A 15,597-nucleotide genomic window follows, 5' to 3' on the forward strand; every position below is an offset into this window, starting at 1 on the left:
AAACTATATATTTAATTCTTGTGTTTTCACATTCTTTTTCCGTCATTTTATATTGCCTTCCAATTTAATTTAATTTTTTATTTTAAGAAACATATAGAAGTTTAAAAAAAAAAAAAGGCAAATAAAATGGAAAAAATGAAGGTATTTTTGGAAACAAAATTCTACTCAATTAAATATAATCGAAGAACTATTTAATTATTTTTTAATACTCTAATAATTACTTAATTTGTTTCCATAAACAACAGAAACTAAGTTATAATACACCCAGAAAAAAATGAATTGATCTCAAAACTAAAAAGCTTATAAAATCCTAACATCAATGAATAAATGTAGCTCTAGATTAGTTATTGGAAAAACACAGAATGTTTTATATCTCTTTCTGATATGAGATTGAAACTATTATCATGCATCAAATTCTGTAAAAGTTTTGGTAACAGCAGCACGCATTTCCTTGGTGAATCCAACTTCCCAGAGATGTAAGCTTTCCCAATAAATAGTTTAGGAAACTTTCCCAGATGATAATATAAACTCTCCCCCTTTTCCTTGGCTTGTTGAAAGCTACAGATATTTCACCTCAATGTTTTCAGATCAGCAAATATGAAGTATGTGGAACATATCATTCCAAATTTGACAATGGAATCCTCTACAGAACCTATAAAAAGAACAGTACACCCTCTTGTGATTTGCTTCAAAGAGGAGATTGCATCAAAGCTCTTGCTCAGCTCCAATCTTATCTATTTTTATCTCCCCTTTACTAATATAAGGAAAGGAACAAAGAAGAACAATGCTATCATGACAAGAGTTGCAGAAAATCACAAGAAAACCTAAATGTTCTCTAAATTCTCAGTTCACTGTCGTGCTAGGTCCTTAAGATGCAGCACCTTCTTTTATGGGTGGAGACTCGCAAGGACATCAATGATCACAAAATCATCTCCGGAGCTCATTCACACATACAGACACTTGAACACGATAATTAATAGAAAGCCTCTAGTTTGTGCAAGCACAATTCCATAACATAGCAACAAGGACGACAAAGATGGTGGAGCTAATGCAAGAACGTTTACTAACCCTTTGTTAAGCACCACAACTTCAGTCACCTCTTCCTACGTTTTGTCTCCACCTAGCACAAGAGTAAAAGACAACCACATCAGAAAAAAATTGAGAATAATAAAGCAGATTCAGCTAATGACTTTTTTGCGGGCGACCAACGACAACCAGTCAAACAATTGCTACGATCAAAGACATTCAGCAAATTAAAATTGTTTCCAGTTACAAATTTTCCTTTCCTTTTCACCTGAACTTTAAGAAGTCACATTCTTACAGCCTTTACACATCTATTGGTTATGACAGCTTTTCGGTGATAGTTGTGCAATAGTTCCATTGTTTGACATAATCCATCCCATGCAGTTTCTTCGTCAAACTATGATTTTTAAAAAAGCAAAAATCATTTTTCCTTCAAAGAACTTCCTTTTCATGAATTAGAATTCCAGAAAAATGCAGAGAAACCTATATGCACTTGGTTATTAAAATACATAGTCCAATCTCTAGGTTGCTGATCAACATTAATCAAGCATTCATTATTTTTAGTTCAAGTGGGTAGTTCCGATTTAACAAAAATCAGAGATCATCAATACCTAACCCCATGTCAGTTCCTCCCTCCATTTGTTTTTTCTAGCTTGTTAAGAAAGATGAGCTGCAGCCTAAGGCCAAGACACCATGTCATGAAGAACTTCAGGAATACAAACACGGACACTTGCAGATTACCAGGACAGCTTTTTAAGATCAAATTGTAAAGAGCTTTAGGCATGTCTATAGAATTAGAAAGAGAGCACACTGTAACTACCACCCCTTGATAGGCTAAACAGAAAAGGCAGAAGTCTGTACTTTTTTTTTTTGACAACGCTCTACCTTTTCTTTTTCTTTCATGTGTGCTTGTGTGGAAGGGCTTTCACCAGTACATTTTGACCACAAACCATTGTGCTCGTTATACCCAACTTCACGAGAAATATCTTGCACATGCATTAAAATCTAATATAGCTATGCCCATGTGATTGAAGGCAGAACTAAACATAAATTGAACAATACACGCTCACCATGCAATTAAGAAAATCCAGGGAAGAGATAAAGAGTACTGTGATATTTTACATAATAAACAATACACTATCATGAAAACATGATAGCGCAACAATAATTCATTTTTTGTAACAATTAGCATAAAAGTAGCCATTAAAGTAAAGTTGTGCAATTTCTATCCAGTTACATGAGAGAAAGGAGCAAAGCCCCATAAGTTCACATCATGTCCTCCAAGCCAATAAGGGTATGGATAATCCTACATCTTGACTAAAACAATGCGTTTTGTCTTAATGCCTCTCAATAGATTGTTTCTTCCATTATATAGAACCAAATAGCATAATACATCCCTAATTACAAGGCTGATTTCCAGCTCCAACCTAGCTAAATATGGAAACCATATATAATTAGCATACAATTAGAATCATATAATTAATATGGCCTTACATAATGTCAACCCATACCCTACTGAAATCCCCTCTTAAATTGATGTTGGTTCATCAAGAAGCATCAATTTACCAGCCAGAAATTGATGGCGTTGTCAGGTCATAGCCTTGGTAAAGATGTCAACAAGATAAAGATTAGTGGAACATGCGGAAGAGTGATGATTCAAGTATCCATGGATTCCTGAATAGAATGGTAGTCCACTTCAATATGTTTCGTACGCTCATGAAAAACAAGATTGACCACAATCTAAATGACACTAATGTTGTCTGCATGATGAGGAGTGGGGTTGAACTACGAAAAGCCAAGTCCATGTAGCCAAACAATCTCAGAACAAGCAGCAGACATAGCATGGTATTTGAATTTTGTATAGGATTTGGGCATACATGCCTGCTTATTACTCTTCCAAGAGATCAAGAAGTTGTTAAGAAACATGCATCATCCAGTAATAAAGCAACGAGTATCAAGACATCTAGCCCAATCAACATCACTAAATGCAACAAGGCGAGGAGTACCAGTAGGAAAGAATAACCCATGGCTACGTGAGCCTCTAAGATATCGAATGATACAACAAACATCAGCTAAATATAAAATGACGTGGAGATTGCATAAACTGGCTAACCTGCTGAACCGCAAAAGAGATAGCAAATCGTGTGATCGTCAAATAACTCAAGCTCCTAACTAGTTGACAAAACACAGTAAGATTATGAAGGAGGTCGCCTTCCTCATAATGATATTTCATGTTAACCTCCAAAAAAGTATTCATAGAGGAGGTATCCTAAACACTTGCCAAAGTAATCAAATCTTGTGTATATTTATGTTGATTCAAGAATATACCAGAGGGATTAGTGTGAAGTTCCAACCCCAAGCATGTAAGCAAACCAAGATTCTTCAAATGAAATGAGGCCTGAAGATGTTGCTAGAGACAGGTAATCAAGATGGAATCTGTCCCATTATTAACAACATCATCAACATAGATAAGGAAAAGAACAATGCCCATAGATGTCTTGCAAAGAAACAAGGAAGAGTCCTACTTGCTTTGCTGAAAAGAAAACTGAAGCAAGGTGGCTCGAAATTTGTCAAACCAGGCTTAAATAGCCTATTTCAGTCCATATAAAGAGCGCTTCAACTTATAGACATCCAAGGAAAAATTGGAGATCACGCTAGGAGGTAGTGTCATGTAAACTTCCTTTTTGAGATCACCATGGAGAAAAGCATTTTTGACATCCATTTGATGAAGCGGTCAACCTTGTGAAGTAGCAAGAGGAATCATGCTTTATATCAATCTAAAGTCCCATCATAACAGAGTTTGATCGAGTAAACTCACTTACAACCAATAGCTTTAATAGTCACTATGCAAGGAACAACATCCTAGGTATTGTTATAAAGATTGAAATTAGTTTTGGTTTCAATGCCTCTCAATAGAGGTTTGCCTCTCTTTAAATAGTTAGAATTCTCCCTATTTACAGCCTGATTATTATAATTACATGCATGATTTTCTCAATCAAATCATTCAAAATCCCTAACACTGCTCTACCAACCACAAAGATCTTGTACATATAAGCTATTGCTTTATATAAAATATTGCCTAATTTGGTAACATCCCCCCCTCAAATTAATGTTGGTCGATCAAGAAGCATCAATTTGTCAATCATGAATTTATGGCGGTGACGAGAGAGAGCTTTAGTAAAGATGTCAGCAGTTTGATGTTCGATGGAAATGTGAGGAAGAGTAATCTCTTGACGAACAAGTGCTTCACGAATAGAATGACAATCCACCTTAAATACTTGGTGCGCTCATGGAAAACGGGATTGACAACAATTTGAATAGCATTGGTGTTATCAGTATAAAACGGAGTTGGAGTAAGCTGTGGAACACTAAGTTCACCTAATAGCCCTCGAAGCCATGTAATTTCAGAACAAGCAAATGACATAGCTCTATATTCAAACCCAATACATCACTTTGGGACACGTGCTTGCTTTTTACTCTTCCAAGAAATAAGAGTGCTGCCAAGAAACATGCACCAACTTGAAACAGAACGAGTATTTGGACAATCAGCCAAATCAGCATCACAATAAGCCTCCAATTGTAAAGGAGTCCCTGAAGAAAATAGCAAACCACAACCAAATGTCCCTTTAAGACATCGAAGGAGACGACGAACAACGGCTAAGTGGGTTTAGCAAGGAGCCTGTATAAATTAACTAACCTGCTGAATAGCAAACAAGATATCATGTTAGGTAATAGTCAAATAATTCAAACTTCCTACCAGTTGCCGATACATGGAGGGATCAGGCAAGAGATCACCATTCTCATAATGTAGCTTCAAGTTGGCCTCTATAGGTGTAAGAACTGAGTTAGCGTCTAAAAGACTAGCTAAGGAAAGAAGCTCCTAGATATACTTATGTTGATGCAAAAGTATGCCAACTGGACAATGCTAGGCCTCAAGACTAAGAAAATACTGTAGTGGACCAAAATCTTTCATATGAAAATAAGATTTGAGTTGCTACTAAAGCTGCTCAATCAACTGGGAATCAGATCCTGTAATCACAATATCATCGACATACACAAGAAGTAGAACGATCCCAATATCAGTCTTGCGAAAGAAGAGAGTAGTCATACTATTCCAAAATTGCACGAAATCTCTCAAACCATGCCCGTGGTGCTTGCTTCAAACCATATAAGGATTGCTTTAAGTGACAAACCTCGGTAGAAGAGGAAGAGAACAAGCCAGGAGGAGTCATGTAAATCTCTTCCTACAAATCACCATGTAGAAAAACATTTTTCACATCCATCTGATGAAGCGACCATCTTTTCAAGACAGCAATGGCCATAACAGTAAGGACAATGGTCATTTTGGCCATAGGAGCAAATGTTCAATCATAACTGTTGTCAGTTTTCAAGTGCCACCAGTCAAGCTTTATATCTGTCAAGAAATCCATCAGCACCCATCTTAATTGTGTATACCCATTTGCATCCAATAGGTTTTACCCCAGAGGGACAAGGAATGATGTCCCAAGTATGATTATCCTGAAGAGCCTGAAGTTCATCTTGCATAGCTTGTCGCCAACATTATTAAGTAGAGGCCTCAAAATAAGATTTAGGCATAGAAATAGTATCAATATTGGCCTGAAGAGCAAAACGTGAGAAGCCATACCTATCTACAAGTTGTGAAACCCGAGTTGACCGTCGAGGCTCTTGTAAAACAGGATTAGATGTTGGTTCAGGAGTAGAAAGAGGCAGTAGGTGATGTCGTTGATAGACAATTCCTGGCTTAAAACGATCAACAATTGTAGACACGTCATCAAAAGAAGGAAGCAAAGCAGAACCAGAATCGACACAAGACGGAAAGAAATACTAATTTTCAAATACTGATTTTCGTAAAATGCGAATCTTGTTATTATCCGCATCATAACATACAAATCATTTATGGGAATTACTATAGCCTAGAAAAGCATATTGAACAGCCTGAGCAGCAACCTTGTGACGTTCGATGGGAGTAAGTGAACAAAGTAAATGTAACCAAAAACATGAAGAGAATTATAGTCAGGAGGGACTCCAAACAAACAAAAATATGGAGAATCAAGATTCAAGGTTTGAGAAGGCAGACAATTAATCAAATAGATAGTTGTAGATAAAGCTTCTACCCAAAATCGAGGAAGTACAAAAGATTCAAGCAATAAGGTACGAACAACCTCTAAAAGATGTCGATTCTTATGCTCGGCGACTCCATTTTGTATGTAAGGACGCGAACGTTGAGAGATAATACCCTTTTGTTATAGGAAGAATTGAAAGTCACGAGACATGTATTCTCCTCCAAAATTAGAACATAAGATCTTAATTTTGATAGAAAATTGTGTCTCTACAAAAGCAAACAAAGGTTTGGAAAATAGAAAACACATCAACTTTAGAATGAAGGAAATAGATCCAGGTGAATCGATTATAGTCATCAATGAATGTTACAAAATAACTTTAATGTGCATGAGAAAGAACATGACTCACACCCCAAACATCAGTATGAATAATTTCAAAACAAGCAGAAGCCTGACTTCCTTGCATAGGAAATGATAAGGATTTGCTTTTACGAAGTTTACAAGAAACACAATCAAAAGACAAATGGAAAGAAAACTCATGTATATTATTCAAATAGCCACTTTTAACAAGATGCTTCAAAATAACAAAATTAGAATGTCCTAATTTCTTATGCCAAAGATGTAGTGTTGGCAATAGAAGAACAACCCAAAGATACTGAACGGGGTATAGAAAAAGACTGAAGAGGAAAAAGACGTCCCACTTTAGGCCCCATTGCTACTACCTATCCCGATACTTGATCCTGCACACGACAACCATGATGGTCAAAATGAAAGGAATAATCATTTTCTACCAATTGGCCAACCGGGATTAAATTGGCAGATAAGTCAGGAGACACAAAAACATTGGTAAAGGCAAACCCTAGATTGCCAATGGCAGTAATAGGAATAGTATGGCCATTAGCTATTTGAATATTCTGCTCACCATCATACTTACGAACATCCTATAGTGAATCTGAATTGCCAGTCATGTGATTGGAAGCTACGGAGTCAATTAACCAAGAAGGGAGTAATTGTGTCTTACCTTGTAGTCCAAAAGCAGAGAGAGCGGAAACCATCATCTATTGGACATGCTCTAGTGTAAGAGTAGAAGAAGACCATTTGTACTGCCCCCAACGCTTCCTTTAGAACCTTAGATTGCACCAACCCCGAATAATCATTCCGTAAGTTTAGGAAACCTGAATAATACTACTTAATTGAGTGATTCCCTTGGTGATAATTTCCAATGTCCAACTCTAATTGGGACTTTCAGGTAGAGTTATTTTGATGATACATCCACCGCAGTGAATCCCCCATTTCCTTGGCAGTATTGAAGGAACAACGATTGTTGACCATATAAGGTTCAATAGAACTCAACAACCATGAAACAACCTTGGCATCCTTGCTTTCCCAAGATCCCAGTTCTATTGGATCAATTGGAACCATAAAGGATCCATCCAAATGATTCCATAATTCTTTTCATTTAACAAACATCTGAAACTGAAATTCCCAAGAATAATTCTTGTCATCCATGCAGACAATGGAAGTTTTCTCTTCTAAAATGACTAAGAAACCACAACATCCTCAAAAAAATAGACAAGATCAATGAAAACACAAATGCCACAAAACAAGATGCTAATACAATTCAGCCCAAGCCTAAGAATATCCAATAAAAATGAACTGAATCAGCTCACAAACCAAGATGAGAATTTCTCATAACTCTAGAAATTTAAGCTATGAGCTTTGATGCAATGCTATAAAGATTGAAATTGGTTTTGGTTTCAATGCCTCTCAATGGAGGTTTGACTCTCTTTAATTAGTTAGAATTCTCCCTATTTACAACCTAATTATTATAATTACAGGCATGATTTTCTCTATCAAATCATTCAAAATCCCTTACATTGCTCCACCGACCACATAAATCCCTAACACTGCCCTACCAACCACAAAAATCCTGTAAATATAAGTTATTGCTATATATAAAATATTGCCTAATCTAGTAACAGGTATGGTTATCATTAAGAGCGCGAAGCTCGTCTAATATGGCCTCCCACCAATATTCATGCTTAACTGCCTCAAAATAACATGTAGGAATTGGAATAAATGACAAAGTAGAATGAAAGGATGTAAGGGAACATCCAAATCAATCAGAAGGGTGAGAGAGTCGTAGAATGCCCTAGGAATAGGGCCACAATCCAGCTCGGTCATGGAAGGCATCATCTGAGCCGGCTCAAGAAGAGGCAAAGTTAGGCATCGTCGTTCGTACACAAATTCAGGCTTTGACCATCAGGAGTAGAAGGCAAGTCATCAAAGTATGGAAGAATATGTATCTCAAGCACGGACACAACATGAGCAGAAAAGAAATGTTGATTTTCAAATAAAACAACATCAAGAGATATATGAAATCTATTGGAGCATGGATCATAGCAAACATAACCTTTGATAGAAATATTATAAACCATAAAAGCACATCTAACAGATTAAGCAGACAATTTGTTGTGTTGATGAGAAGACAAATGAACAAAACAAACACAGCCAAAGGTATACATGTCAAGATGGCGATGCTGCTGCTAATAAAGACAATGATAAAGAGTCTCAAATTTCAAAACATTGGACAGAAAATTCAAGCAATAAAGTATGAGCAACATGTAGCAAATGACGATTCTTACGTTCAACAACACCATTTTGTTGAGGTGTATAGGGACAAGAAAGCTAGGAGAAAATGCTTTTTTGCTTAAGAAACTCATGAAATTCACGAGACATATTCCCCACCTGAATCAGACCTTAACGCTTTAACACCCGAAGAAAATTAAGTTTCAACATAAGCAACAAATTGTTGAAAGATAGAAAATACCTCATATTTATAATGAAGGAAATAAATCCAAGTACATTTGTGGTAATCGTCAATGAATGTAATATTTATAATACGCATGAGATATAACTAGAGAGATACCCCACACGTCACTTTGAACTAAATCAAAATATTTTTCAGCACGAGTAATTGTGAGAAGGAAAGGCATTTGTGCCATATTTCACTTTTATGGTTTACAATAGTACAAGCCATAAAAATAACTAGAGGAATGGGAAAGTGTAGAAAAAACAAGAATCCAACTTTCGACCCCTTCGCGAGTATCTTCCCCGACACCTGATATTGCACAAGGCAACCATAACGAGAAAACAAAACATCACAACCATCATCAACCAACTAGCCTACTGATATAAGACTAGTGGAAAGTTAAGAGGATACAAATGTATCTCTAACAGAGGAATTAACATCTCCAACATCATGAATAGGTAACTAACTACCATTAGCAATTGGAATTTGTAATAATGTTGTATATGACTGAATATTGTGAAAAGTGTCATTATTAGACGCACCAGAATCAATAAACCATGATTTTAATAGTAGGAAACTGTTACCTTGAAGTCCTAAGGTTGAAAACGCAAAAATAATCATTTGTTTGACCATCTTAGGAGTAAGGACATATGAATCACCAACAACGAAAGATGAAGAACCAATTGTAGCTTGATAGGCATTTGCCTGATGATTCAAGGATTGATAGGAAAATCTCTAATAATATGTCCTTGCCTTTTGTAGTAATTACAATACTTCTTCACAAAGTGGGTAGTAATATGTTCATATGCCTTGCAACTATAACATTGAACTTTTCACATGTCCTTACCTTTCCCTTTCACTTGAACAACATAGGCAACGATATTAGTGGGTAATTTGTCTTGCTGAAAGGTAGCCTGTGTAGCAAGGCGTTGCTCTTCACAAAGTAACTCCTCAAAGCACATATCTAAAGAAAGAGAGGGATCGCGATTCATCAAATTAAACCAAGCAACCTCGAACTCAAGTTGCCATTTCATCAAAAATTTATCTCTCTTGCTCTGCTCATGAACCTCTAAAACTGTAGCGAGAGAACCTTCAGTACCTTTGCATATTAAGATCTGAAATCCAGTAAAAGACTCCTGAATAGAGAGACCTCCCCGAGTATAATTTGCAGTTTCATACTCCAATTGAAATCGTCAAGTCGTGTTGTTCTGACTATAGACTTTCTTTAGATATTCCCACATACTCTTGGCAATCTTTTATGGACTTTCTTTAGATATTCCCACATACTCTTGGCAGTCTTGTACAGCCTCAAATTAAGAACAATCAAAGAGTCAACATAAGCTAAAATCCAGGTCATGATTCTAGCATTTTTGATCTTCCACTAAGCCAACTTAGAATCCTCAATGGGAGTCGGATCAATTTCATCTATATGGCCTCATAACTCTTTCCCCATAACAAATATAAACGAAATTGAAATTCCCAAACAGAATAATTCTTACCCGTGAATTCCCCCCCAAAGGACTTTGAATTACTAATGGTCATGATACCAAAAAATAATAAGCCCAAAGTCTAGTAATTAAATAGCAAGTTAGCAAGCCCAAATCACCAAAACAACAACAAATCACCAGAATAAAATTAAGTTCAGACCTGGTAAATGACAACTCGGAAAAAACCCAAGCCATTTTGACAGCAAATATCGGCAACACCTTCAAAGATTGCGCCGACGGCAAGAGATCAATGGAATGATCCCAAACCACCCTCCTAGCAAACACTCACCAATCCTAACCCTTGATAGTAACTATAGAATGAGACAACCCTAATTTGAATGTTTAGGCTTTGATACCATGATAGAAACAATGGGTTTTGTCTGAATGCCTCTTAATAGATATTTCCTTCCATTATATAGAACCAAATAGAATCAGACATCCCTAATTACAAGGCTGATTTCCAGCTCCAACCTAGCTAAATATAACCAAATATACAACTATATAATTAGCATACAATTAGAATCCTATAATTAATATGGCCTTAAATAATGCCAGCCCATTTCCTACTCACATCTTAGAGATATAGTGGTAATTTATCAACACCTTACTTGGAATAAAGCCAGCTTGAGAAACCAGACAATGTTAGTTTTCGTAGTGATGCACACAAATTGCAGTAAAAGATGTTACCACATTGTATAGCTAAACTGATTCTAGTTTCCTTAATGATGTTGAGGCAACTGGAGTAACTTCTTACCTTAGCTTCAAGGGACGGAGATACTGGGAATACATTCATAGATCTTTTCGCATCATCATCAGATGAGCAGTCAGAGCATAGAAAGCGATCCAATTTTTTGGCTTCTTCAATTGTCATACCCGTACAAGAAGGATGAAACCTGCAGCAGATCAGTAATCAATGATCAGGAAACAAACGCTTTTGTGTTGTTATTGCATAAACCTTGAATTACAAGAGAGCAACGACACGTAGCATAAATCATGCTTAGTACATAAAATACTAGAATATCAACAAGCAGTTGAATACCAACAAAAACTGTACTACTAAACACGATAGATATTCTCTCTTCTTACAAAGCAAACCATTCATGAACTTTCAGAGATGACTACAATAAAAAATTATCTTGATAAGCTCCTACTTGGACATCATTAATAATAGCATTTAATAGAAAGTGGGTGTTTATCCTATGATAGCGCAGGATTAGCATTTTGAGCCTTTCCACAACCTTTTCCAAACTGGTTTATACCGTTAAGACCAAAGAACAGAAGGATAATGGAGCTAGATACAAACAAGCTAAAGTGGCAACTTCAGCATCAAACCCTCTTAGGCATCCTATCCAATGCCTAATTTAATTTGTATAGCAATATAGAAGCCCATATCTCCTCCCAAAGCTATATTATAAATATAGCACTTCTTTTATGAAATTGGAAAGAAAGCTCTTATACCCAAAAAAAAAAAGAATTCCTTTTATTGTATCATGCTATCTACGAATCAACCAGATTTGATGAATTGCGACATGATAAAAAGAAATCCAGTGAATCAATTCAATCATCATCTTTTAATGATTCTATGAAATAAGACATTCATGAATTTCATCAATAACATTAGTAAATGGCATTGCACCTATGCCTCAAGAGTATCTTCTTGTCCAAACTATCTCTCAAACCTCATTATAGCATGTTTAAGATGTAAATTTTACAATTTTGAAATCACCTCCTATATAACACAAGTTTCCTAATTGCACCTCAACCTTGGCTGCTACATTCTTTAATCACTAACTGTTGAAAAGAATGTTAAAAACCAACCATTATGCTCTCCATAGACTGCTCAATTCCATACTTCATTTAGATGTTGATAGCACAGAGCATACCACATATGTTCTTTGGTTTCTTTCTTCCCCCACCCAACCCCCCTTTTTCCTTATCTATAAGGAGCCATGCAACCTTGATTTGTACTATTTTGCAATAGAAAAGGCAATGATAATTGGTGCCAATTTCAAATTCCTCAAGCCATCGTAGCTTTATAGTTCTAACATGGTCCTTAAATGGAAGAATGAATTTTGTACCAAATTTAGATAAGCAAATGATTCAATGAATGACTTCAACAAGCAACAGAATACAAAATGCAGTAAACTGGAATTTTTTCTTTCACCCTTCAAAACTAGGAAATGTATTAACCTTGTCTTTAAGAGGATCCTTTTCTTACTTTAATCATCTTTCATTTCTTCAATTGTTAATACTTAATGCTTTACCTACCATGTTCAACCACTAAGAACTTCAGAAATCAAGCATATTCAAGTTTGAGGGGGGGGGGGGAGTGATAAATGAGATATCCACTTGACAGAAGGGAACAAACCAGAAATTAAAAAAAATAACTAATTTGATGTCCAAATAGTTCATCCTCAGCATGTGTTACTGCACACAAAAGTCCTATACTAAGAGATTTCTGAGTTTTCAGAACAGTATTTCAATCAAAAATTCTGTTTATGAGATTCAACACTGCTGGGGTTTTTCATAATTGACAATGAGGATCTGACAGAGAGCTCCATATAAGTAGTAACATGCATGAGAACAAATAATCTACTGCCTAAAAATGGCTAAATAAAGCCTGCAGTGTGTTAAATTGTGTTTTTAGTTCCATAAAAGAATTTCTGCTAGGAAGTAAACTTTCTATACAAGGTACAACTTCTATTCAAGTGAAGCCACCACTAGATATATTAACAACAAGAAACGACCTCATGCAACTTGATAAAACTAGATAAATCTCACAGATGCTACTTTTCATGCAATGCTCTATATCCTTTGCCGATCCCTATTAAGCTCTCATGAAGTTAAAATGTCTGCCCAACATAAAACAGAGTTTACAGTAGGCCACTTAATCTTACAAGCAATAGAAAAATGGCTTCGCATTCTCGAAAAGGATCCCTATCTCTCACACCATAGTTTTTCTTGAAGTTCTAGAAGAATAAAACAAAGGGAAAAGTCATCGTAAGTACTAATCATGGGGCTACAACAATTCATTCGAATGAAAGCAGCACCTGTCACATTGGTTCTGACAAAAGTAGCTCGAACAATTTCAAAGATTAGATGAGATAAAATGGAACTAATCTCGCAGTTACAAAGCATAGAATTACAAAAATGAGTGTGGTATCAGCAAACTACCAATCTTTGCATCCCTCGCATTGCACCATGAGATCGTCTGGATTGTATGGCATCTCGCACTTACAGTACCTTCAAAGACACCAATTCAAAAGGCCAATCAATTCAACACTAAACCCCAAAAAAACCAACTCAAAATTACATCAAAAGAACAAAACTCACACAGCTACACGGTCAGGAGTGAACCCACCGGTGGAAGCCTTGTACTCGAACCTACAAAAGTAATCCTCAGCTCCAACATTCTCAAGTTTACTATAGTTCTTGAAGGAGTGCACTGTGCACTTGCCTTCGATTGTGTGTGCACTTTGCACATCATAGTGGTCTGACAAGAATAACTCTTTGGCTCCGTGGAATTGACGGCGTCCCCCAATGGATTCCTCCGGCCGGTAGTACCACCGTACACGAACTTTTACGTTGTTTCTATGATCTGCCTCGATTTTCTCTACAAGTGCCACGTATGGAAGCTTATCGGTGTCCGATGGGCGCATCAACACACAATCACCAGCTGCAATAACAAGCATGAATCCACCCAAAAATCAAAACCCCCAACAAAAAGGAAAGGAAGAATAAAGAGAAAGCATTTGGGTTCCGTTAAAATTAGAAAAAAAACAATAGGTATTCAAAATTGAAAGAAAAAGAGACATTTTGGCAACCAGGGTCTTCAAGGCTGGAACTTGAACCAAAGAAATCGATGGGTTTCTAGTTTGATAGTAAGAAAAAAAAAAAAAAAAAAAAAAAAAAAAAAAAAAAACAACAACAACAACAGAGAAGAAATTTGTAGCTGGAAATTATGGGTTTAAACAAGGTAAATGCTTACGTTTAACAACTTTGTTGGTGCCTTTGATAGTGTAGGAATCAAGGTCTTTTTTGCCAGGTTTGGTTTTGGCCATGAATTGCTTGGTTTTAGTCGGTAGTCAAGCACTGCTTTTTTTCTATTTTTGGTGAAATGTGTACGGATTAAGAAAGGTTTTGTAAGGGTTTAAGGTTTGTTGACAGAGAAGTGGAAGGCAAAGAAACCCTACGGCAGGGCAGGAGCCGAGAAATGGGGGGCAGTGAGTACAGAGAGAGAAAGGAACTTGTTAAGATGGAGATGGAGATGGAGATGGAGATGGATTTTGTTTGTAAGAAGAAACTAGGTGGAGGACACATCATCATCAGCAGCAGCAGCCTTTTCTGCAATAAATAAATAAATAAATCATGTACATGCATGCATGGTATACAGGACAAATACAGTATTAAAAATATTTTCCGTGCTCTACATGTTTAAAGATTAGCCTGCTGTAACATCCCGCGACAGTTTATTACAGTCTTATTCGGTATTATTTATTTTTATATTTTAAAAATATTAAAAAAAATTAAATTTTTTTTTATTTTTTATTTACTTTAAATTAATAATTTTTTAATATTTTTAGATTATTTTAATGTGCTGATAACAAAAATAATTTTTTAAAAAATAAAAAATATATTATTTTAATACTTTTCTGAATGAAAAGAAACCGCAATTACACTTTTAAATCCAATAATTTTATATGGGTAGGTTTTCTATTGAATTGAATAAAAATTAATCTAATTAAAATCTAATTAGCCTAATAAATCAATTCATATCATGTTTAAAACTCAATTGAATCAATCCAAGATTTTATAATTAATAGTTAAGTATAAATAAGATAACATCATATCTAACTTTACATTTATCTTCCAATGTTATGTTTTATTATATTTGATATAAAAAGAAAACATAATTATCAAACATCTCTAGATCATTAATTCTGTATCTATATTATTTTTTTTTAGAGTTTATTTGGTATTGTGATAGTGATTATTTTTTAAAGTATTTTTTTTTTTAAATATATCAAAATAATATTTTATTATTTTTTTAAAAAATTTGATATAGCACATCAAAATAATTTAAAAACATAAATAAATCAATTTAAAAAAAAATTTAAAATACAAAAAGAAATAATTTCTTGTTACTATAGTCTTGCTTAGTATAAGTCTAGTCTATTTGGGAGTATAGTTGCGG

At 35.4% G+C, this 15,597-nt stretch overlaps 1 protein-coding gene across 9 annotated transcripts; it reads right to left on the bottom strand.

The window, feature by feature from the left end:
* Positions 1-279: 279 nt before the first annotated feature.
* LOC118031975 (chromatin remodeling protein EBS) lies at positions 280-14,734 on the bottom strand. 9 transcript variants are annotated; one of them, XR_004684596.2, is made up of 7 exons: positions 14,392-14,733; positions 13,737-14,079; positions 13,578-13,646; positions 11,158-11,296; positions 5,669-5,780; positions 1,069-1,120; positions 280-652 (listed from the first exon to the last, which is right to left on the bottom strand). XR_004684596.2 is itself a non-coding variant. In XM_035036526.2 (7 exons), the coding sequence occupies exons 1-6, from the start codon at positions 14,462-14,464 to the stop codon at positions 1,090-1,092; spliced, it is 771 nt and encodes a 256-aa protein (XP_034892417.1). In that variant the 5' UTR covers positions 14,465-14,734; the 3' UTR covers positions 280-652; positions 1,069-1,089. The 9 variants fall into 9 exon arrangements, 8 of the variants coding, with proteins under 8 accessions (XP_034892417.1, XP_073263788.1, XP_034892416.1 ...); XM_035036526.2 differs by having other exon boundaries at positions 5,669-5,784; positions 14,392-14,734; XM_073407687.1 differs by having other exon boundaries at positions 280-754; positions 5,669-5,784; positions 14,392-14,734.
* Positions 14,735-15,597: the final 863 nt, after the last annotated feature.

This window comes from Populus alba, chromosome 2 (genome assembly GCF_005239225.2).
Source record: "Populus alba chromosome 2, ASM523922v2, whole genome shotgun sequence".
Lineage (NCBI taxonomy): Eukaryota > Viridiplantae > Streptophyta > Magnoliopsida > Malpighiales > Salicaceae > Populus > Populus alba.

Bases quoted from the DNA above. Each gene is read 5' to 3' on its own strand.
- LOC118031975 (XM_073407686.1), bottom strand. From the start codon at position 14,464: ATGGCCAAAACCAAACCTGGCAAAAAAGACCTTGATTCCTACACTATC. The intron at 13,647-13,736 runs GTGAGTTTTGTT...GTGTCTTTGAAG, and splicing joins ACTCCTGACCGTGTAGCTGT to GTACTGTAAGTGCGAGATGC. The intron at 11,297-13,577 runs GTAGTTTGCTGA...GATCTGCTGCAG, and splicing joins TGCGAGGGATGCAAAGATTG to GTTTCATCCTTCTTGTACGG.